The 22,980-nt window shown below is 47.7% G+C and overlaps 10 protein-coding genes across 10 annotated transcripts; 4 read left to right on the top strand and 6 right to left on the bottom strand.

The window, feature by feature from the left end:
* Positions 1-156: 156 nt before the first annotated feature.
* V1508DRAFT_366118 (uncharacterized protein) lies at positions 157-2,097 on the bottom strand. Its single transcript, XM_066937351.1, has 2 exons — positions 1,856-2,097; positions 157-1,805 (listed from the first exon to the last, which is right to left on the bottom strand). Exons 1-2 carry the CDS (start codon positions 1,985-1,987, stop codon positions 276-278), a joined length of 1,662 nt encoding a protein of 553 aa, XP_066797684.1. The 5' UTR covers positions 1,988-2,097; the 3' UTR covers positions 157-275.
* A 362-nt stretch (positions 2,098-2,459) lies between these two features.
* Positions 2,460-3,819, bottom strand: V1508DRAFT_411777 (uncharacterized protein). The gene is made up of 2 exons (XM_066939518.1): positions 3,250-3,819; positions 2,460-3,201 (listed from the first exon to the last, which is right to left on the bottom strand). The coding sequence occupies exons 1-2, from the start codon at positions 3,717-3,719 to the stop codon at positions 2,661-2,663; spliced, it is 1,011 nt and encodes a 336-aa protein (XP_066797683.1). The 5' UTR covers positions 3,720-3,819; the 3' UTR covers positions 2,460-2,660.
* Positions 3,695-6,071, top strand: V1508DRAFT_411775 (uncharacterized protein). Its single transcript, XM_066939517.1, has 2 exons — positions 3,695-4,063; positions 4,123-6,071. Exons 1-2 carry the CDS (start codon positions 4,022-4,024, stop codon positions 5,644-5,646), a joined length of 1,566 nt encoding a protein of 521 aa, XP_066797682.1. The 5' UTR covers positions 3,695-4,021; the 3' UTR covers positions 5,647-6,071.
* A 1,087-nt stretch (positions 6,072-7,158) lies between these two features.
* On the top strand, positions 7,159-9,214 carry V1508DRAFT_411773 (major facilitator superfamily domain-containing protein). Its single transcript, XM_066939516.1, has one exon. It carries the CDS (start codon positions 7,332-7,334, stop codon positions 8,826-8,828), a length of 1,497 nt encoding a protein of 498 aa, XP_066797681.1. The 5' UTR covers positions 7,159-7,331; the 3' UTR covers positions 8,829-9,214.
* A 1,296-nt stretch (positions 9,215-10,510) lies between these two features.
* On the bottom strand, positions 10,511-11,196 carry V1508DRAFT_276818 (uncharacterized protein). The gene has a single exon (XM_066936503.1). It carries the CDS (start codon positions 10,992-10,994, stop codon positions 10,566-10,568), a length of 429 nt encoding a protein of 142 aa, XP_066797680.1. The 5' UTR covers positions 10,995-11,196; the 3' UTR covers positions 10,511-10,565.
* Positions 11,197-11,754: 558 nt separating this feature from the next.
* On the bottom strand, positions 11,755-16,028 carry V1508DRAFT_366110 (uncharacterized protein). The gene is made up of 3 exons (XM_066937350.1): positions 15,398-16,028; positions 15,172-15,287; positions 11,755-15,124 (listed from the first exon to the last, which is right to left on the bottom strand). The coding sequence occupies exons 1-3, from the start codon at positions 15,717-15,719 to the stop codon at positions 12,050-12,052; spliced, it is 3,513 nt and encodes a 1,170-aa protein (XP_066797679.1). The 5' UTR covers positions 15,720-16,028; the 3' UTR covers positions 11,755-12,049.
* Positions 16,029-17,114: 1,086 nt separating this feature from the next.
* Positions 17,115-19,336, top strand: V1508DRAFT_276771 (uncharacterized protein). The gene has a single exon (XM_066936502.1). It carries the CDS (start codon positions 17,220-17,222, stop codon positions 19,077-19,079), a length of 1,860 nt encoding a protein of 619 aa, XP_066797678.1. The 5' UTR covers positions 17,115-17,219; the 3' UTR covers positions 19,080-19,336.
* V1508DRAFT_411765 (uncharacterized protein) lies at positions 19,224-20,432 on the bottom strand. Its single transcript, XM_066939515.1, has one exon. It carries the CDS (start codon positions 20,408-20,410, stop codon positions 19,301-19,303), a length of 1,110 nt encoding a protein of 369 aa, XP_066797677.1. The 5' UTR covers positions 20,411-20,432; the 3' UTR covers positions 19,224-19,300.
* Positions 20,433-20,610: 178 nt separating this feature from the next.
* Positions 20,611-22,121, top strand: V1508DRAFT_411764 (uncharacterized protein). Its single transcript, XM_066939514.1, has one exon. The coding sequence runs from the start codon at positions 20,671-20,673 to the stop codon at positions 21,850-21,852; it is 1,182 nt and encodes a 393-aa protein (XP_066797676.1). The 5' UTR covers positions 20,611-20,670; the 3' UTR covers positions 21,853-22,121.
* Positions 22,032-22,882, bottom strand: V1508DRAFT_411762 (uncharacterized protein). The gene is made up of 2 exons (XM_066939513.1): positions 22,388-22,882; positions 22,032-22,317 (listed from the first exon to the last, which is right to left on the bottom strand). The coding sequence occupies exons 1-2, from the start codon at positions 22,578-22,580 to the stop codon at positions 22,247-22,249; spliced, it is 264 nt and encodes an 87-aa protein (XP_066797675.1). The 5' UTR covers positions 22,581-22,882; the 3' UTR covers positions 22,032-22,246.
* Positions 22,883-22,980: the final 98 nt, after the last annotated feature.

The raw sequence follows: 22,980 nt of genomic DNA, 5'->3' as shown, positions 1-22,980 counted from the left end.
AGTGATGGTCCGTTCGCGTCCCACATGCCGACAAACGTTAGCTGCACTTAGCGCACAAGTGAGAGAAACGTTCACAATTAGCCCTTATATGCTGCACATGCTATGCACTTAAGCATCCGATTCTACATGTGTTCTTTTTGCATGAACAAGAAGCAGTAGACTTAATTGATGTATATATGTATCTGTCAAAAGCATCTTATTACAAATAAAGGACCTAAACAAACCCGTTTACGCAGATAATCAAATGCCAAACTAAAATACACATCTATATTCATCTACAGTGCTAGCTCCGACTCATTTCGCACCAATAACCCATGATCGCTAAGATAATTCTTGACATCTGCAACTTTATACTCATTTCTGTGAAACATACCAGCCCCAAGAGCCGCATCTGTAGTCGTCTTTTCGAAAACTTCTAGGAAGTGCTCTGGCTTACCTGCCCCAGACGATGCGATAACTGGGATCTTGACAGTGCTCTTGACGTCGTTGATCAAGTCTAGATCGAAGCCGGAATTGGTGCCGTCTTTGTCGATGCAATTGAGTAGAATCTCACCAGCACCCATCTTCTCGACAGCCATGACTAGTTGCCGCACGTCGAGATCTCGTAGTTCTCGACCACCTTTTATGGTGCACTGATACCACGCGTACTCCTCGCCGTTGGGGCCAGGACACGAGGTCTTGATAACGTGATGCTTCGTGCATTCCTTTGACGAAACATATACTCGCTTCGGGTCGACCGAGACAACAACGGCCTGTACGCCATATGCTCTTGAGATCATCTCCATAGGCGTCTCGCCAGACAAAACTTCACCTCGCGCGTAAAATTTCTCGGCCGCAAGGACCGCGTCGCTGCCGATCGAGACTTTATCAGCGCCGGACCGGAAGTACATCGATGCGACGTCCAACGCACTAATTTTCGTGCCATCTGGGTCAATTATATCCCTAATTCCGCCACCGATTGTCAACGGTACGAACACAGTCTCGCTGGTCTTTCTTAGAATCTCAAGCATAGGCGTATCCACAAGTGGACAATTTCTAAACGACGTGATGTTAAGAAACGTAACCTCGTCAGCGCCTTGGAGATAGTATCTTTCCGCAACTTCAACAGGCTTTCCCAAGTTACGGACCTTACCCCCGGCGGTGGCTGTCGCGGTTTGCTCACGTACGTCGTACTGATCACCCTTCGTAACAACCAAATCCCCTTCATCATTCGTCCGCACATCCAAGCATGCAATCACACGTTTCGTCAGCCCTAAATTCTTCTTCAAAATATCCGTCTGTGAAGCCTGCGCCTTCGATATCCGGTTTCCCTGCAAAAATGCCCGAAGCACGCGTAACCCTGCGACACCACTTTTTTCTGGATGAAACTGGGTTGCGAAAACGTTGTCTCTGCTCATAGCGCCGACGAATACTTCACCATTGTAGTTTCCGATAGCAACAGTCCAGCCCTCACGTAACGGCACCTCAGTATCCGCGTGGTACGAATGCACATAATAATACTTGCTCTCAGCGCACAAGCCATACAGTCCTTCATCCGCTACATTTGTAACAGACGCGCTATTCCATCCGATATGCGGCACTGACTTTGTCGAATCATTGAAAATCTGGAGTTCAGCTGGAATAATACCGATACCTTTCACGCCTGGCGACTCAGTGGAGCCAGAGAACAATGCTTGCAAGCCGACGCAGATGCCCATTAGTGGCCTCCCAGAGGCGATGTATGCGCGTAATGGCTCGACGAATCCGCGGTTCCATAGTTCGCCAATGACATGACCAAAGTTGCCGACACCGGGGAACAATAAGATCTAGGCAATTGTCAATAGTTGTCTTTGTTGGAATGGAGGATCCTTCGTACCTCTGCTTTGTCAAGACCGTCGCTAGGCTTCTTGATCCATTTTACTTCATACCCGAGTTTTGTAAGCGCATTCGACAGGGACCGTAAATTCCCACTGTCGAGATCTAAAACATGCACAGTACCGAAAGTCATCTTGCTCTATATCTTTATATAAATATGCATATGTCCAGTATAGGGTTGAGAAAGTGGAGTGCGCGATAGGGTGAGCCGTCGGATGGGTTTTACAGAAATTTTAGGATGCGTAGTTCTAAGTTGAGTCACGCCCTTGTTTGTTTTAACTCCATGTTGGACGTTAAATTTACTGTTGGTGAGGTCATCACAACTAGGGCTTGCCATAATCTGATGGTTATTTAATGGCCCATCTCATTAGATATCCTGCATTTAGCCGTCCACAAAGGGAGCAAATATTCCCAGCTTTGCCCCAATATAGATACCTGGACTTGAAAAAATCATTAGTTAGGGTACCTAAATATTATAACTCGTCACCATGTGATCTGTAAGTACAAAATGCTACTGGGCTTTTGTCAATTTGTTGCATCGCTCATTGTGCCCTCGACTTCGGGTTAGGGTCATTAGATAGGTGTTTACATATAGAACAACTAAAATGAATATATCCAAATCAATTAAATCCCGATCCAAGAGTAGACTTTTTTCAGAGTTTCTGGACGCGCGCGATAAATAAGTCATACTTGTGAGCGCTTCAATTTTGTACAAGAACTATCGACCAAACACTTTTCTGTTCAAAATTGGTAATAAAATACTTCCACCTATGGACACCACTACAGATGCCGTACTCGGGTTATGGCTACTTTGTCATAGGTGGCAATGAAAACGGATACCCCCGATTCTTCAATCTAAATATGAACAGCAACAAACTAAACAAACACAAGACCAGAGTACACCACGTCCCTATAGCCATTGTCTGTTTTGTCCGGGTTGGGATCCGTGGTGTTTTAGTGGCCAGGGAAATTGCCCCGAAGGCAAGGAACGCGTAAAGCACTGCGATCGCCTGCGTTTCAAACCCATATTGGCTGGAAAACCCGGGTGCCACGTACTGCACGCCACCGTCTCTGTTCCCAGCGACATACGGTGTATGTCGGATGTTATTGAACATGTGACCGGAAGTGAACATGAGGATCAGCACGAGCGAGAGGCCGGCCCAGATTGCGCGGGATTCAATAACGGGACGGAGGAATGGGTAGATGTATTTGATACTACCGAGGCCAGCGAGCGTGAAGATGATTGGCATAGCAACTTTGCTGTAGTCGCGCGGTCGGTGGATAGTGAGATGCACGCCAGATACGTGCGACTCAATGAATCTGATGATGGAACCTGGAACGTCGGGGCTATTATCATTAGAATCCAATCGATCGCGAATCAATACGTGTACGTACACTCCGACAATCTCGTAATTAAAGTGTTGCACCGGCCCAGCATCCGCACCGACAGTCGGCGAATAAACCCACAAGTTCGGCGCCGTCTTCAACTGCAACTTCTGAAATGTTTTCTGCCCATCCCTAAAGTCCAGCACACCAAAATACAAACCGTCGCCACCCTTGGGATGCTCCTGATGCCATGACTGGGCAACTAAATTGTAATCCGGCCTAAACTCTCTGCAGAGATGACATCCCATTTGCGGGGCTTCGGCAGTTAACAGCACGACAAGACCGTAGTCCCGCGGCGCGGACACAACGCTGTCGAAATTATTGTCGGTCAGCCTGATCACGCCTGGTCGCAGACTCGAACTCTTGAGGAGTTTCTTCATATAATTCTCGTCATGCAACTCCTCTTTCTTCGCCACGACAGCAACCCCAAAAATCGTCGCCAACAACACGAAAATGAAGACGCGCAGAGTCTGCCGCATGGTTAAGACTATCACCGGATCAATTGAGTGCTGAGATTCAATTGCAGGAGTCTGGTCTTGACGGATCGCTGTCGTTAATCGCGGTGGGAGTAATGAACACGTCGGCGGTGGTCTTGCCTTGACGGCGGAGGCAAAGAGTGGCGGTGGTCACCGGCCGTTGGCCTGGTGACAGGTGTTACCCTCCCGGGTCAAGGAAACAAACAATCATACTTGTCTCCCATCTCCCTCATTCGCGACATCATCAGCGTTCCTCGGCTCCTAAACGTTTATTTCCCAGACCCTTCTGACGATATGAGCAAACAATGGCTGGTATAAAAGATCCGACTCTAGCCGACTTAAGCGAAGTAAGTCATTTCGATCTCTATTCGGCTACATTTACTCATTTACTAATACGAAACGATAGACGGTAGCACTACTCCACATGCAATACCATGACTCCATCCATGCAATACAATTGCAAGACCTGTACGAGCAGGATAGATTATCTGAGATTCTGACTGTTAAACTGGAACAGCAGAAATCTGAGCTCGAACGCCAACTTGTGGAGCAGGTAAGTGAAAGGAAGAGCTTAGAAATCAACACCAAACGGCTTGAAATCACACTCAAAGACATTGTGAAAGAAAATGCGAAGTTACAAAGTGATTTGACGCTGAGCGAGAAGCGGTATGCTGCAATTGAACAAACAAAGGAAACCACTGAGAAGAAATTAGTAGAGGCGCAAAAAGAAAGTGCCACGGCCAGCAGAGAAATGGTCGAGAGCCTGAAAAAGTCAAATGAGGTTACGCGCGAGAATCTCAAGTTGATGATGGAAATCAAGACGTTGAAGGACCAAATGAAGTCACTGAATAATGTTACTGGTGCGCGGGAAAAAGCAACAGAGGAAAAAGCTATTCAAGCGGAGAGGAAATCCAGCGAATTGGAGAGACGGCTAGGAGCGGTGGAAGACAGTGCAAACAAAATGGGGAACGAGAATGCGACATTGAAGACACGCAACAAGGAGCTTGAGGAAATATGCAAGGAGCTTCAAAAGAAAGTGCGGGAGATCGAGAAGGAGTCACTACGAGAACGAAACGCTGCCAGTAAGGCTGACAAGAAGGAATTAACGATCCTTGAGAAGCAGCACAGGGACGAAATAACGGCACTAACAACGCAGCTGACTCGTCAGACAATGCTCACAGAAAAGGCACAGAACGAGCTAGCTAAAGCCAAAGAGCAGTTCCAGGAAAAGCAGGCGGCGTTGGAGACGAAATTAGACGCAGCACGATCACAGCTCAAAAACACGACTGGAAAAAGGTCAGCTAGAGTCGAAGCACCCGCGACTTCGCTGCTGTTCGCGCCTGGGCCTGATCGTTCACAACCACAGAATTTGCGTTCGAAGGAGGACGTGGCTCCTGAGAAGCTGTTGGCACAATCGAGTTTTTCAATGACGCCATTTTTAAATCGCCAGTCCGGTGTGATGCCGCTGAGTCCTGTGGATACCAACCGGCAATATGAGAAATCAATAGAAGTTGAAAAGGCGAGAGATGAGTCCTCAGAGTCTACGTCAAGAAGCGATTCAGATTACGTTGAGCCTACAGCGAAACCAAAGACGTCCAATGCGGCACTGCAGAAACCAGTCCAGCGTCGGAGAAGCGCATCCACGGCGGCATCGCTAGCAGCACTTGTGTCTGAGGACTTAGAAAGTTCGGCATTGGCAGTGCAACAAAAGAAGAAGAAACGGAAGCTCGGCCCATCCCGCGGTGCTACACTTTTTGACGATGTGAACGAAGGCAGCCTGGAGAGCGAGCCGAAGAAAGCAAGGTTGGATGTAGCCTCGCGTACGAAAATGGCTGCGCCGGTTGCTCAGAGAGCGTTTCTGGGAGCGAAGACGATTAGTCCGTTGAAGAAACGAAATGAGAAGTTGCGGGACATGTTTAAATTGTCGTGAAGGGATTGCGAGTGTAATCATTAATGGCGTTATGTGGATATTTGATGATGGATAATATAGATATCACAGTAGGCTAGAAGTGGCAAGATGCAATGGCCAGATAGGCGGCTAATGTGAAAATAAGTTCAGAATCTAAGCCCGGAAGTTCTGTAGATCTTATGGGCTTGTAAGGGCCAATATTGGATGATGGGTTAGGGTACGTTCACTTTGGTCCTTGCTTTGCACCCGGGCACGAATGGTACAGAGTGACTTGGGAGGATACCCTGAGCGCATGCGCAAGATGACAGGCGCTAAATTGCAGTGTTTCCACTTCCTCGCTTTTGGGAAGCCTGTTCCCGCGGGGCTTGCTCGACGTCATGAAAGAAACCCCTGAAAATGACGCCGCAAGATATAAATGACTATTGGCTGATTAAGTGAAGTAGTGCCGCTACGTGTGCGGCTTATGGATGGCAGAAGCATGCAATCGTTAGGTCGTGCAATTCAATTGGGGGCAGGCCAGGGAGGCGTGATTTCATACTTTAGTTGTCGTGAAAATTTACGAAGTTATTCGTGGACACCCCTAGAAATCGTAACCCGTGACTGTGCAGTCTAATACATAAGATAGAAAAGAGCTCGGTTACATATCCGCTTCCTTCGAGTATTGATCTGCAAGCCAATTAAGTGTTCTCGCAGTTTAGGGTTCAATGTTCATTGAACCTGAGGACAAAGACAGCTATTGTAGTCCTAACGTTCCTAATGAGGAATACGATTACATACGGGCAACTATATACTACACAACACGATTACATTCCAGTTAAAGCTTCATTTTTAGTTGTTATGATGGATCTGTCATCGTTTGGTAGGTTGTGGAAATAGATATGTACATCGAGCAGTGGCCAATGTGTGCTTTCGTCTTCTTGGAACCTAGAATATGCTAGATTTCTTATTTGATATATGTGAGTAGTTTCGTATGTAGTATTTGCATTGTTATTAGTTTACAGATGCGCAGCACCCAACTTAGCAACACCCTCGAACATGTGTGCACTTCACGCTACCTCTCGCAAAACATTAATATCAGGAGGTCGTGCATTGCTAAATCCTTCACGGCTATTATTGGTTATACAGAATTAGCCAATTATAATCGCCATTTTAAGCGTATGTAGCATGTCAGTCGAATACGCCAGTATGTGTAATTGATTCCCCAGCGTAGATTCTATGCCTCGGCGTTAATCTTCTGGATGAATATGTGAGGTACATCACGTACGACCCACCCAGGCTGCGACAAGTAGCAAAGTTCTATGCGACTCGTCTCTCGGTGGATTTTCGCGAATCTCGTCTGGATTCCTACCAGATCTGCGATGAACGCACGTCACCGCGAATCGCCTCGTGCAGACCGACTCGGCACTCATATGAAAGTTCCCAAATGTGCGGCGCCGGTTAGCAACTCCCGCGTTACATAACACGTTCAGCGTGCGTGCTGATATCTACGCTCCGCCATTGCGATCTGCACCACTTTTAAACTCTAAAGGTAGTTGAGAAGCAAGTAGATGGTAGTGGCTTCTGCATCACACAATGGGTTCGGTACACTGTGACCGTGCCTTGTTGAGGCTGTATACTGTCAGATCTGTCATATTATAATTGCTCCTGTTCGCTCTGTGCTCCTGTGCTCTTCGTCTGTGATTTCTGCAGCTGATCTCGTCGTCTAAATGGCAGCTTCCCTTGCCTCGGATGGAAAGCGGCCCTGGCATGTCCGCCTTAGCCAGCACCTTGCAACCAGAGTTTCGTCTCTCAAACCCCCGTCCAATGTCCGATTCGAGAATCCATTCCGTGTCCTAGGACTGCTCAACAGAAAGCAGTGGCTCTTTTTCCTCGTCGCTTTCGCCGGCTGGACATGGGACGCTTTTGACTTTTTCACTGTCTCCTTGACCGCGTCTAGCATCGCAGAGTCTCTCGGCAGAACCGTGACTGACATCACATGGGGCATTACGATTGTCCTGATGCTGCGTTCTGTCGGCGCAATTGTCTTTGGTCTGCTGTCTGACAAGTACGGCCGCAAGTGGCCGTTCATCTGGAACTGCGTGCTCTTCATTATTTGCGAAATGGGCACCGGATTTGTTCAGACATACGAGCAGTTTCTCGCCGTGCGTGCTCTCTTTGGCATCGCCATGGGTGGTATATACGGTAACTGTGCCGCCACAGCCCTCGAAGATTGTCCTCTCGTGGCCCGAGGTATCATCTCCGGAATGCTTCAGGAAGGATACGCGCTCGGCTATCTCCTTGCTGTCATTTTCAATCGTGCCTTGACAACCACGACATCTCATGGCTGGCGCTCATTATTCTGGTTTGGGGCCGTTCCTCCGGTTCTAATCATCTTATTCCGGATATGTCTGCCTGAGACGGAAACGTACAAGGCGCAAAAGAATATGGAGCGCGCGTCTCACAAGGCGTCGTTCATGCAGATGGCAAAAGCAAGTTTTAAGAACTACTGGCACATCATGATCTACCTTGTCGTCATCATGGCCGGCTTCAACTTCATGTCCCATGGTTCCCAGGACTTGTATCCTACCATGCTCGAAGTGCAGCTAGAGTTTGGTGCCAACAAACGCACCGTGACTATGTGTGTTGCGAACCTGGGTGCTATTGCCGGTGGTATGTTATTCGGACACATGTCCGACTTTATGGGTCGTCGTCTCACCATCATCATTGCATGCACTCTCGGTGGCGCGCTGATCTATCCGTGGGCATTTGTCCGTAACGGTGGTATAATGGCTGCCGTCTTCTTACTGCAATTCATGGTCCAGGGTGCATGGGGTGTCATCCCAATCTACCTTTCCGAGCTCTCTCCTCCAGCGCTCCGCGCATTTATTGTTGGTCTCGCATACCAACTGGGCAATCTCGCATCATCAGCCTCTTCCACAATCGAAGCGACAATCGGCATGCGTTTCCCCCTCGAGACTCCGGCCGATGCGACCATCAAACGTTACGATTACGCTAAAGTCATGGCTAGTTTTATGGGCTGCGTGTTTGGATTCGTGCTCATTGTCTCGTTCTTGGGACCGGAGAATCGCTCTGCGGATTTGTCAGTCGGACACGCGTTTGAAAGTCAGCGTGATGAAGAGTACGAGTATGACGTCGAGAAGAGTCCACCAGATGATGCAGAGAAGAATACACCTGCACAGCACCAAGATACCCAGGTTGCATAGTCAGTGCGTTGGTCTTTATTTGTTTGATTAGGTGGGATCTCATATGCAAGTTAGTTTCGCTGAGTTGAGAATATCATCTATTAATTAACACGTCTTCTGATGTGGAGAGTTCTGTAGTCCAGGCGCTGGAGGTGAAGAAGGCGCGGGGTATTGACGTTGGTGGTGGTGAAGGAGTCTTGAACCAAGGTTGATGATGTCGGGGACGCCGTGGTGACGTTTTGGTGGTTTGCTCTCGCGCACCTTACAGCTTACTTACCGACGCACCTCTAAGGATAGAATTAATACTCCTATGAATCACATGTCTATGTTCAGCCTGGAGCGCATTCTCACGGGATTATCGTATGATAATATTATTAACACAATTAGTTCAATGTGTCGTTTCTGCTTTTCAAAAGTAGCGTAAATCATAGGGTTAGGGGATAATGTTCTGTACACCAGACCAGACAGTCAGAGAATAGGGTGTAAGGCCAGACTCAGGCCGCCCCCTACTGACCAACAGATGTCCAGATAGGTACTATACTGACAAATAAAAGATAATATACTTTAGCCGAAATACGCAATATTCATAACAATTAACAAATAATACACATAATAATAGCTTCGCCGACTCCATCCGCAACGACCCATTTCCCATGGCGGGCCTGCACTCTTATCCATCGCGTCGCGCTCACAAGGCAAAACACAACTTGACCGTCTCCACGGTCCCGCTCGAAGGTGTTCATTCTGCAGTCCAACACGATGGCTGATAGACGTCGAACCATGTAAACAGCGCCATCACCTTTGACCACATTTGGGTGCCCTTCTCGGTCGGGTAGAAACTGCGTCCTCGGCGGCCTCTAACAAAGCCCACTGCCGCGCGTCGTAGTCCACGTCGTCCTACTGGTTATCCGCCACGACGTAGAGCTCATGTTGGCCATGATGAACTGACTGAGTTGGCAAGGCGAGTACTGCCGGGCAGACCCTTCAGGGTTCAGGGGTGTGTCAGGGGTAGGGGATGAAGCATTTCACTTTGAATCTCTGTACACAATTTCCGCTTACCCAACGCATCCAAAACACTCTGGCTCATGGTTCAACAGGTGATTCACCTCCGGAAGTGAACTCGAATTAGTTAATAAGTAGTGTGGAAAACGGCAATTGGAATTGTTCTGTTGTAACCGCTACTTTGAAGAGAGGCTACTCTGAAACTGGGGACATCCGAGACTGCGGTGACTGGACTATAATCAGCAGGACTAATAACTGGGTAGTATTTGATTGCAATTCTCAGATTCATCTGCAGCTAACTTCCTACTCGTCTCAATAGAGTTCAGTGTAAACCATGACCTATCACTGGCGGCGCCAAAATACACCAGTCCAGCTTTGCGAGCATTTTCCTAGAGCCATGCCGTCCCATTTTTTTCATTTGGGAACTCCAACTGATTTTATTCATTCTATCGTTAAATATATTAATGCATACAGTCCAATATACATTCCATAATATCTCTACATCTAATAATACTTCCCTTTCAACTCCCGGCACGTACTCAATATCATTATATACCTCCTTGGACTATGGCAGAGAGACCGTATCACAGTTATACAACGTAAAACGGAATTCTCTCCTTGACCTTGGCTACCAAGTCAGGGTTTGAAACGAAATACCGTCCGAACGCGACCAACAAATCGTCATGCGCAGCAGCGTACGTCTTCGCGATCTCGGCCGTGAATCCACCATCTGCGATCCAGGTGCCGGTCCACAACTTATTGGTACGGATCCGTGCTCTCATCTCCCCTGGGCTCACGGTCCGTGCCTCCGGAAACACGGGGTTCGATCATGTGGATGTACGCCAGTTTAGGATGGTTTTTCTGTAACTTTGACACGATGTACGAAAACTGGGGATAAGGGTCCTCCATCACATAGACTGGAATCGTGAAACGGTGAAAGTCTGATACCGACCTTCTCGTCGCCGATGGCAGCGGCCAATTTGTTGATGATCTCAAGCGCAAATTTGGCACGGTTTTCGACAGAGCCACCGTGCTCCGTCCGTACGCTGGTTGCTCACGTCCTGGATAATTTGGTCGACGAGGTGCACCATAGATCTCCACGCCATCAAAGCCGGCTGCGAATGCGTTCTTGGCCGCAGTAGCAAATGCGTCTTCAAGCGTGTTCATCGATCGCGAGCACGGCATCGGTTACCCTTTTCCAGGCCGCAATCTGCTCTTCCGTATAGATGCCGGGAACATTCTGTATCCGCCGCCTAAGAATGAGCGTCAGTTGCTTCGGCGATGAGGAAAGTGCCGGATATCAGGCAACGCCGGTCGTAGTGTGCGTGCATAGATCGACGAATAACCTTATCCTTAGAGTGGGCCTCCTTGAAGCGATTGGTGCGGCTCATTACTGCCTTTACTTGTAAGCTGCAACATGCCTATCTACTATCAGCGGCTAAACAATCCAGCCTTAAGAGGTCACGCAAATAGATATTGAATAAATTGGTACTCACAGACTGTTGACTATTGCAGACATTTGTCAATCGCCTAGACATCTCTCTGTGGGTATTCTTTTGATGGGTCCGCCAATGTCGCCAGACATTGCTATTACAATCGTAGAGTTCAGGGGTAACTAGCGTTCGAACTTATCTCAGGTACGTTAGTTCATGTGTCAATGTTAACTTTCCTGCCTTGTTGTATTCCCGTTGAAGCGGCCGGAATATATATTTTATAACCAAATTTATCCACCATATAATTCATTGTGCATCTAGCAAGCAATACAAAGAACTAGGTTGCATAAGCTCAATTACTTTGGATATCTATTATCCATGCCGTCGCTTAGAGGATGAGGCTTGTTGTTGCGCAGGTACTGCACTTCAAGTTATCTAGGGGTTCCCCACATATTCGCGTAATGCACTGCAACTATTCCAAATCGTGTCCATGATGGTATGTACTGAAATGCTATCAGGTTCAATGTCAGAGCACGCCAAGTGTTAGCATACTAAATATATTACATTAATACACATAGAGTGGGACATGTATATAATACTTACACATATATAAAAAATAAACATACTACACAAACTGACTTTTCAAAAGCTCAAGTAATCAGAAACAATTACAAAATAAACCAACTACAGCCACCTCAGGTGAATACCCAATTAATTTTGTGTTCGGACTAATTCGTCGTCAAAAGAAACCAAAAGTTTTCGCCCAGAAAAAAGTGAAAATCTTATTACCACATTCATGTAATGTGTTTAAACCGGCTTACCGCCAATCCATTCGCTCCACCGCAAAACCTCTTCCGGAATAACACTCTCCCGTTTTTTCGGTAGCTTCTCTTTCAAGCACTCCGCAAACAAAACAGCTGTCCGCGGCTCGTTAAACAACGGGATGGCGAAATCAATAGCATTTCTTCTCATAATATAGTCCTCGTCCAACAAATCTTCGGCCCGCGCCTTGGCAAGGTTAAAAACACTTCGAATGTCGTATTTTTGAAAGACCTCTCGGAGTTTCCGCTTATCAGTTTTTGGGAACTCAATCACAGTGATCTCGATTGGCTTGTCCTCAAATGTGATGTCTGAGAGTGCGGCTTCAAGGTACTTGCGGACTGCATTAGAGGCGACGTACACCTTGTATCCCATTGGCGCAAGAATCTTGGCGACCTGACCAAGAGGCTCGGCTTTAATGTCACCGCCGAAGAGGATCCCGGATGGTGGAACAGGGAGCTTGAAGTTCATAGTAGCCTGCATGGAAGTCCAATAGGCCTCGTGCAAATCACGTCCAAAGCATGCAACTTCGCCGGTGGACGCCATCTCGACGCCAAGGAAGGGATCAGCACCAGCCAAGCGAGTGAACGAGAACTGAGGAACTTTGACAGCAACATAACCTCGCTTTTTCGCCATCAAGTCAACTGGCTCTGGCACATCCTTACCAAGAAGAGCTTTAGCAGCGACATCAATGAAGTTGACTCCGAGAACCTTGGAAACGAACGGGAATGATCGAGAGGCGCGAAGGTTACATTCGATGACCTTCAGATCCGGTAAGTCCGGGCTTTCGGGATTCTTAGCCTTAATGATCTGCATGTTAAATGGTCCTGAAATCTTAAAAGCGCTCGCAACCTTGTCTGCGATCTGCTTCAATCGCGCAATGGTGTTGTTGTCAATTGAGTCGGGAGGAAGCACAAGAGTAGCATCACCAGAGTGAATACCGGCATTTTCTACGTGCTCCGAGATGGCGTGGACGAGAACCTGCCCATTGTAGGCGACAGCATCGACATCAATTTCCTGCGCTCCTTCGATGAACTTGCTAATAACCACAGGGTGGTCAGGTGAAACGTCAGTTGCGAGAGTCAACTTCTCAATGAGCTCAGACTCGCCGCGGATTACTGACATCGCGGCACCAGAGAGGACGTACGAAGGACGAACAAGTACAGGATACCCGACAGTGTCTGCGAAATCCTTGGCAGCCTGGAGCGACGAAAGTTCCTTCCAAGCAGGCTGATCTACGCCTATAGAATCAAGAGTAGACGAAAATTTGTGACGGTCTTCAGCCTTGTCGATATCCTTAGGATCAGTACCGAGAACCTTGCAACCAGAGCTCTGAAGCTTGAGCGCAATATTCTGAGGAAGTTGGCCACCGACGGAGACCACAACGCCCTTGGCATTCTCAAGCTCGTAGATGTCCATAACTCGCTCGTACGAAAGTTCCTCAAAATACAACCGGTCAACCTCATCGAAATCAGTTGAGACAGTCTCAGGGTTATAGTTGACCATAATAGTCTTCTTGCCAGAATCACGGAGAGCACGAGCTGTGCTAACAGCACACCAATCGAACTCGACAGAGGAACCAATACGATAGACGCCAGAGCCGAGTACCATGGTTCCATGTTCATCAAAGGTAATGTCAGACTGCGTGGCGTTGTAAGTAGTGTACAGGTAGTTGGTGTCAGCAGGGAACTCGGCAGCGAGAGTATCGATCTTCTTGACGAAGGGCACGATATCAAAGCCCCTTCTGCGCGCACGAACTTCATCCTCTGATGAGCCGACAGCAAGCGCAATCTGCTTATCTGAGAATCCGAGCTTCTTGGCCTGCAAGAGAACATCCTTGGTCAGACCGAAGAGCGAGCCAATGTTCTCGAGATTCTTCTGCATATTGACAATATTCATCAGCTTGTACAAAAACCACTTGTCGATTTTGGTGAGCTCGTGAACACGGTCGACAGTGTAGTTCTCATGCAACAAAGCCTGTCCAACTGCGAGCCATCGACGATCACTTGGGTTTGCCAGAGCAGTGTCGAGATCTTCGAATTGAGCACCTTGGAATCCAATGAACGACGGATCGACTTGACGAATTGCCTTTTGGATAGACTCCTCGAAAGTACGACCAATAGCCATAACTTCACCGACAGACTTCATGGACGAGCCGATATCGCGCTTGACATGTTGGAACTTCGAAAGATCCCATCGTGGAATCTTGGTGACAATGTAATCTAGCGATGGTTCGAAGTTGGCGGAAGTAGTTTTGGTAACGTGATTAGGCAGATCCGGAAGCGTGTGCCCGAGAGCGATCTTGGCAGCAGTGTAGGCGAGTGGGTAGCCAGTAGCCTTGGACGCAAGAGCAGATGATCGAGAGAGACGAGCGTTGACCTCAATGACGCGGTAGTCCAATCCATCGGGTTGAAGGGCGTACTGGACGTTGCATTCACCGACGACCCCCAAGTGACGGATAATCTTAATAGCGGCTGATCGGAGCATGTGATACTCCTCGTCGGACAAAGTCTGAGAAGGCGCAACAACGATCGAATCACCAGTGTGAATTCCAAGAGGATCGAAATTCTCCATGTTGCAGACGGTGATACAGTTGCCGGCAGAGTCACGGACAACCTCATACTCGACCTCTTTCCATCCCTTGAGTGACTTCTCAACCAAGATCTGTGGCGAAAGACTCAAACTCTGAGATGCCAAATTTCGAAGTTCGGTTGCGTTATTAGCGAATCCAGAACCGAGGCCACCCAGGGCATAGGCTGATCGAACAATTATCGGGTACCCAACATTCTCGGCAGCAGCAAGAGCGTCATCAACAGTAGAGACAGCAGTTGACTCGGCAATAGGGATGTCAATTTCTTTCAATGCTTTAGCGAACAAATCACGATCTTCAGAGGTTTCCAGAGTCTTAATAGGGGTACCAAGAACTTTGACGCCATATCTGTCGAAAACACCCATCTTGTCGAGCTGGACACCAACGTTCAATCCGGTCTGGCCGCCGAAGGTCAAAAGGATTCCATCTGGTCGCTCCCGCTCAATGACATAGGTAATATATTCCGGAGTAACCTGCACCCTTTAGATTTTTTTAATCATATACCGGAAGAATGACTTACAGGGAGATAGTAAATCTCATCAGCCAAAGCATGAGAAGTCTGGTTGGTTGCAATATTCGGATTGATCAAAACCGACTTTTTGGAGGCTTCTTGAAGAGCCTTAATGGCTTGTGAACCTTTACATGGCATTAGCGAAATGTCGACGTTCATGATCATTTACGAGTACGATCCATGCCGGACTCCTCTCATGGGGTTCAGTCCTTTCACAATATAAGTGATCACATACCGGAATAATCAAATTCGCCGGCCTGTCCGATACTCAAGGCACCGGAACCAACAACCAACACCTTCGACACTTCAACGAGATTTGGACTCGCGTTAGGAATGATTGTCGAGGCACCCTGATAAGGTCCCCTCTTGCCAGTGACATCCAAAGCAGGTGCTGAATCTCTGCAACATGTTGCCGACGAAAACTTGCGGGCCAGTTTCAAAACAGAAAAACTTCGAGAGACGGGGAATGCGGAAGATGCCTTTGGCAACGGGATCGCCCGATGAGCGGTAGCGGTCAACGCAGTTGCCGGTGCCCGAAGAAGTATTAACCGCGGCATTTCGTACTTCTTCAGTACTCTACTTGCTGAGATACGGGTCTCGAGATCAAGAACGGCTGAATTGTTCGGAGAATTTCTAGAGAAATCAAGTCACTAGAGGCGCCAAAAAATTCTGATGATGTCGTGTGCTCCAAAAGATTTTTTCCTTCCTCCACCAAACTTTAGTGTCGTACAGAATCCAAAATTTGGTATGTATGGAGATATGATGAACGATTGGCAAGCGCTCGTTTATTGGTACTACGAGTCTACGACTCATAAACATATACTACCTATCTGACGGAAAATATGCAAAACTTCTATATAATTATTGTACATTATTATGTTCAAGTAGCGACAAAAGTAGGACTAAATTGTGTGATGAGTGACGTGAGTCACACTCTGTTTAAAGTTCATTTCTGTAGCGTCTTCGACGTGAACGATCGATGTTCCTCTGAATGACAAGTGGAAGTGCTGAATCCCTCACAAACCACAGCAATTAAATGTCTGGATCGAACTAAATCAAGTGATCCATTGTCTTCGACTCCCACTCTTTGGGGCCGAGAGAAGAGGAAGGCATCCACAGTTGCTGGCTCATCTGCACCGAAACAGTGTTAATATTCCCAGATGACCCTAACCCTTACACTCCTCCGTATGGTGGGTACAGATCCTATAGCCCCCCGTCTCCACGGTTACCCTGCTAGCTTAATTGGCAAGAGCGTGAGATAACGTAGGTTGGGGGTTGGTGGGGTGTTTAAATGCTCAAAATTTTTGGCACCAGCGTTGACGTCATGGAATTTGCCTGGGTCATCTCTATGCATAATAGGGGAATGACTAGGGTAAATATATAGCTCGCCGTATCACCTGACACTGAATAAATCTGACAGTGGGCAACGTTATGCAATAGACTCAGACACCAGTATACTTATGAATATTGCGTTTAGTTCGACAGTCTGTGTAAGGCGACGTTAAATGATCGCTCAATTATCGTAATACCTTTGTGACTATTCCTGCTTCTGAAGTCCTGATAATTGTTCATGTTCACTGACTGAATCTCCATGTTAGTTGTTCCTAACGCGAGCCTACATCTAGCCGGTTGAAATATCGCGTCGGAACGAGCGCACCACGCGTAATTACATATACAATAGAAGGTAGCTGCAAAGTAAAACCCAAGTTGCTCTATTTCATGCATGATGGGCAAATATAACCTTTGTCCAACCTTGGAAATCTTTGGCACTATCTGGTACCCGATGCTACAGAGAGGCTTCGACTTGTTCTTGCGTCCAAAGCCGTACCCTAGCCCATAATTAGGCGCAATTATTTTAGGTTTATGGTGCTTATCGTCTGTCTACTTTGCGCTCGAGGCTAAAGTATGAAAAGCACAATGCTATGACGCCAACAAGCAATGCTTCAGCTACTTCAGGCCCATTCGAATTGAGTTGTAAGAAATAACTACCACAAATACGATCTGGTCAGCCGACAGACCGTATACGATACATTTTTTTTCAAAACATATTTGTCAGGATGTCATTGGAATCAGCATTAGAAGAGGAGCGTTTGGAAATTCTGAAGCTCCTGGATGCTAAGAAGCCGAAGGCTTCTGAGCCTTTGGCGGTACCGGCAAGAACGTCGCGTTCAGCATCGCCGATGAGGTCGCGGGACAGCAGATCACCCTCAGAAGGTCGTGGAGGATCTGTTGCAGCTCCTCCTTTGGCCGGAGGAATGATTACGCCGTCATCGCTCGTGAAGAACTTTCACAATCTTTCGCCTGCTGCTCAGGAGCTGCTACTTTCTAGTACATCAGTACCAGAGCTAATTAGAGGATCAAACCCACCGTCGTCCTCGGATCGCCAACGGCGGCCATCGACGGGTTCTATACCAAGCTCATCGATGCTGCTACCATCAGCTGGTCCTGAACTGCCACCGTATCCAAAACTGGGAAGCGGTTCCTCCTCTATGTTGCTACCGAACACAGCAGCACAGCATCACCGCGCATCTTCTTTTGGGTCATATTCTGACGGCGGATCACTACGGAGGTACAAGTCTGCTGACGATGAACAAGCCGTTCGAGCGTTTATGTCCCAGTTGCAGTCACAGCCACAATCCACAGTTGTGCTGGGCTCCCCAACGCAATCGTCTCAGATGTCCGGAGCTGGGCCAATGTCGCCAGCTGTGTCGGCGTCCAGTCGGTCACGTTCACCCGCTTCTACACGGCGACCATCGCTACCGCAGCAACCAGAGGAGGATTTTTCTAACGCGTACCGGCGTCTCTCAAATGCGGCGTTGTTAAAATCTGGTGGGAAACTTGCGGCATTGGCTTCGAAGCGGTCACCGTCATCAGATACTCGGCTCGAAAAAGATGAGGAAGATGAGGGTGCCGTTGAATCGTCTTCTTCTTCAGAGGAGGATGAAGATAACTCGGATGATTCAGATATTGAAGAACAGGTTTCGAAGTTGGAGAAGACGAGTAACACCAGACAGCCACAAAGTCTGTTGGCGGCTATGGAAGAAGAACGGAAGGCAGTCACTTCCACCAAGAAGTACAGTGTCCAGTCACTTATTGCACCGCCGCCGCCGTCACATATTGATGGAGCCGCTTCTTACAAGCGGCATCTCATACATCCAAAGACGGCCTTCGACCTTGTAGAAGACGCAGCCAGCTCATTCAATTCTCCGTATACCTCAGATACTGAGGAGGCCATTGATATCCAGAAAGCTGTCAATTTGCCGATTAAAGTTTCGGATATTGAGGCCAATTCTGCAGCTGGACGTGTTTTGCGGACAATAACACGCGGAGATTATGAGACAATCAGTAAGGACCCAATGCTGAAAAAACGTTCGTATATTGTTGCTACAGATTCGTCTGCTGAGTCTATGTATGCTCTCGAGTGGACTATTGGTACCATTCTACGAGATGGTAATCTCATGTATGCCGTTTTTGCAATCGAAGAACCTGAGGATACGCCATCGACACCGTCAACGCCAACAGCTGACGAGTCGGCTGCAGCGTCCGCTTTGGAGCAGGAGAGGATCACCGCTGCAAAAGAAATAACATCGGTAATCGTGAAGCTGCTCAAGAAGACTCGGCTGCAAGTCGAGTGCGTCGTGGAGGTAATGCACTGCAAGTCGCCAAAACACCTTCTCTGCGATGTGATCGATTACCTCTCACCAACGATGGTCATTCTTGGATCACGTGGTCGATCTGCGTTGAAGGGCGTTTTGCTTGGGAGTTTCTCGAATTACTTGGTGACAAAGAGTAGTGTTCCAGTCATGGTTGCAAGAAAGAAGCTGAAGAAGTCGAAACATCATCGTGGAGCTATGCCGAAATTCAGCAATAATTTAAGAGAAGGCGTTACAAGTTTGAGTTTGGCGAAAGTCGATTAGGAGTTGCATTTGCTATATTATCTCATATATAGTTTGGAAACGGCGTCGTAGACAGAATATGAGGATGGATTGTCGCAGGTTGATTTTCATTTCTTTTCAGTTGTAAATAATTGTTTTATTTTACGTGTTTTTCTACATGTGCATTGTGCAAGCAAACTTTTTTGGTTCTATTGTGATCTATAATACATAACTACAACAAGATTCAGCTGCTAATTAGCCGTTTACCTATTTCTATCCCAAACACTCTTTTTCTTCCGCTTGACAGCGCCATAGATATTGCCGGTACCGAGATCCCAGTTTTCGCCCATAAACTCATCTTGTCGCGGTTTCTTCCGCTTGTTCTTCCCTTCATCTTGCAATCGCACAAAATTCGCTTCTTCATATCCGCGAATCTTATCTTCTTTCGCCTGTGCCCGCTGTGTCCGAGTACCACCTCGTCCATGACCCAGAACGTTCGCGCCAACAGATGGCGCTGCCTCCGGAGCTGTAGATGTAGTCTCTTCCAGATATTCCTCTAGTGCCTGGTTCCGGTGCATCCGTTTGGTCTGCTTTGCAGCTGCTTGACCTGCCAGAGCCTTTGTGGATGGAAGTTTTGTAGGATTAATCTTTGGTGGAACGTACTTCTTGGTCGATGAACTCGATGTCGTTGATTCCTCGGACGTATTAGACACCAATAGATTGGGCCGCGGCCTGTAGGAAAGCGGCAGATCGTCTTCCTCCTCGTTCCCATCAGCACTAGCAGCTCCGTTTTCTGAATCTGACTTCTCTTCGCTATCCCCTGACTTTTCGTCCATCTCAAAAGCACCCTCATCAGTCGTATTGCCTTTCTTGGTGGGAGCAATCGATATAGCCCGTAACATTTTCTGAATCTGATACTCTATCTTCTTTTCCAGTGGTCGAACGCCTCGTTCAAGAATAACTCTGTCTGTAACCAGTAGCCCTCGGATAGCATTGTCCAAAAAGTTCGGATCCATGCAGACCTCCTCTTGATCCTCCGTCTGCTGTTCTTTGCCTACATTGTCGCCCGTCACTTGCGACAACGCAAAAAGAGATCTCAATCCAAGATGATGTACATAGCTAGCCATAGTATCTGCCTTAAGTCCAAGTAAGGAAATTCCGGGAGATCCTTTCCCGAGACTGGCAACGTCATATGACTGAAGTAGATTATCAATACTTTTCGAAGTTGCGTCGATAGATGAGATCACCGTCCTTAAGCCAGAGACAAGCTCGTCCGTTGGACCTTTTTTTTCCAGATCCGTAGCTGAGTCGCTCATTCTGGAGGAATGTCTTGACTCACAGCGCAGTTTCGAATCAAATTCCGAGCTGCTCATGCGTAGAAAAAGATGGCGATTTTGAAAAACTTTTGGCTCAGAACTCCCAATTTTGCCGATGACCTTAAGGTTTGGCGCACAAAGTATCATGTGCTGGAAACTCCCAACTTCTCGGCACAGACGCGGAATTCATGTCCAAAACCACCATATTTACGCAAACCGGTCGGGCTTGAGCGTACTCACCGCCGGCGCGAACAGTGAGGTGATGGTCACAAGTAAGTCGGCCGGCACCAAGAGTATCTCGCAATCCGTCGCCGACAATGGCTCAATCACTGAGTAGACGAGTGAATTTGCCTCCTAGTGAAGTACCATGCAAGTTCTTTAGATCTGGCGTTTGTCGGCGGGGAAATTCCTGTTGGTTCAAACACGAAAGCTGCAAGACGTTGTCATTGCATCCCCTGAGGGGTGCATCGGCGTCACCGATATCTTTGGTTACGAAAGCACCCGAAGTAGATGAAATTTTTGAGTCTTCCGAAGGCAATGAAGTGAATACTCAGGCAGAAAACAGTTCAAATGCCGGCACTACAACCATGTCTATCGTGAGCGATGCCCGGTACAGAGAGTCACCAGAGAACGACGAGGACGTCGACAAGTGCGCTATTTGTCTCGAAGTGCCGACTGTATTTGGTCTCCTTCTCAACTGTGATCATGTATTTTGCTTGTCGTGTATGCGTGAATGGCGAACCACCTCCGGCATGGCCACTCGAGAGTTTCTGGTGACAGTATCAGAGGACTCGACCGCGGAAACTTATACAGAACGTCGTGGCGGGGATCTTACCTTGACCGACCACTCATTGCGTGCCGAGCGCCGGCGAACGGAAGTTCGGCTCAACAAATGTTGCCCCCTCTGTCGCAGACCGTCGGACTTCATTGTTCCATCGTCACATCGCCCTGCAAAATCGACGACCGGGAATAGCACCCGAAAGTCGGGTGAGCAGGCCAAGCAGTTGACGAAGCAGGAAATTGTTGATGCCTACTTGGCAACGCTTAAGCATATACCGTGCAAATATTTCGCGGCGACTCGTTCATGTCAGTTCGGCAACGATTGTCACTACGCGCATCGCGTTCCAGCTCAAAAGGTAAGGGGAATGACAGCCAATGTACATTCTACTGCATGCCCCGAATCTCCTCGGCAACAGGGAACGACTGATCCATATCGTGAATATGTGTTCAGTCCCCTAGAACTTTTGCAATGCGCCAGTCGTTTCAGACGACACCGTCAGCTAGAGTCCAGTCGCATCGATCGTGACGAGGTCGACCAACTCGCGGACGAGCTGCTGTTCTACGATCGTCGCGACATGCAAGATGACCTGCCGTACGAAGGTATTCCAAGCGTGTTTGATGTCAATCCTGGAGATAGTATCGAGCCTGATCCAGTCCTGATCATTTCTGAACACATATCCCGGCTCCGAGCGCTCATTCTCGAACGCCATGGAAACTAGGTGACTTGCGACGGGTGATAACTGCATATTGCATTACGTGTCATCATATACGGCTGTATATTTTATTTGTTTAGGGATTATTATTTGGCGTATGAGAAATGTGTTTGGTTACCTGGACTTACTTTGGCAGCGTTTGGTATTAAGAGTATTGGTCTCCTCGAATAGTTGATCGTCATGTACGTTAATATGTTTGATTCTTGACAATCAGTGGCAAATTGGCATTGACAATGATCATTCGGTAATTAGCTACAAGTACAACATTATCGTAAACACAATAATTCCTCCAAAAAAGACCCAGAACACCAGCTGCAAGTTTTTTGATTTTACGCAGATCAAGTAGTTTCATCCAAAGTGATCCGCGAGATTGTGACGGGGCATATTCCACTGCATAGATCTAATCCTGCAAATTCTGTAGACCTCGACGCAATTCGCTTAAAACAGCGCTTCCCTTAGCTGTAAGGTGACCTAATTACCACAAAATTAGAACTTGAACGGCAGGACAATATCACTTCCCGCTGCGACACGACGATCATACCTCGCTGTCCCCACGCAGTTCCCTTTGACGACGTGCTCCAGCCTTTCTGATCCGTCTGGTAGATAGCAGCTGTAAATTTTGGATTTTCGCCCTTGTCTGAATTTCTAGCCTGCTCCAGCGCGCTCTCATAGGCTCGGTTCAAATAGTCTTCGACTTCGCCACTGTTAAAGCCTCTAACCGGAACGTGCTGCATAGGTGCGAATCCATTATTGTCGCCTAGTCGCTGTTGATTCGGTCCCTGTTGCTGTTGCTGCTGAGGCGGCTGTGACGGCCGGCGTCGCCAGTTGGAGTTGGTGGAAGCTCTGTAAGTGTGTCAGGAAACCTAGTCAATTAGGGATAATGGATGCCAATTAGAGGCAACTTGGATCACAAGATTGTGCTCCGAAAGTAAAAAACAAAAGTAACTAGCCTGTGGTCATCAGTCATTCTTCTATAGTGTTGGCATATAGATACTGGGGCCGTCTCAAGAGTGTGCAGAACAGAGCATACGATTCGATATTTTCTGTGATGTCAATGTTCGCCGAAGAAAGTTTAGCGAAGGCATGGCGGGGAGCTTCTACATCACCCACCATCGTGTGATCTAGTGAGATATC

This window comes from Lipomyces doorenjongii (assembly GCF_038497915.1).
Source record: "Lipomyces doorenjongii strain NRRL Y-27504 unplaced genomic scaffold V1508scaffold_8, whole genome shotgun sequence".
NCBI classification, from domain to species: domain Eukaryota; kingdom Fungi; phylum Ascomycota; class Lipomycetes; order Lipomycetales; family Lipomycetaceae; genus Lipomyces; species Lipomyces doorenjongii.
Note: the sequence above shows the minus strand (reverse complement) of the source record. Positions and strands in the feature narration are given on the sequence as shown.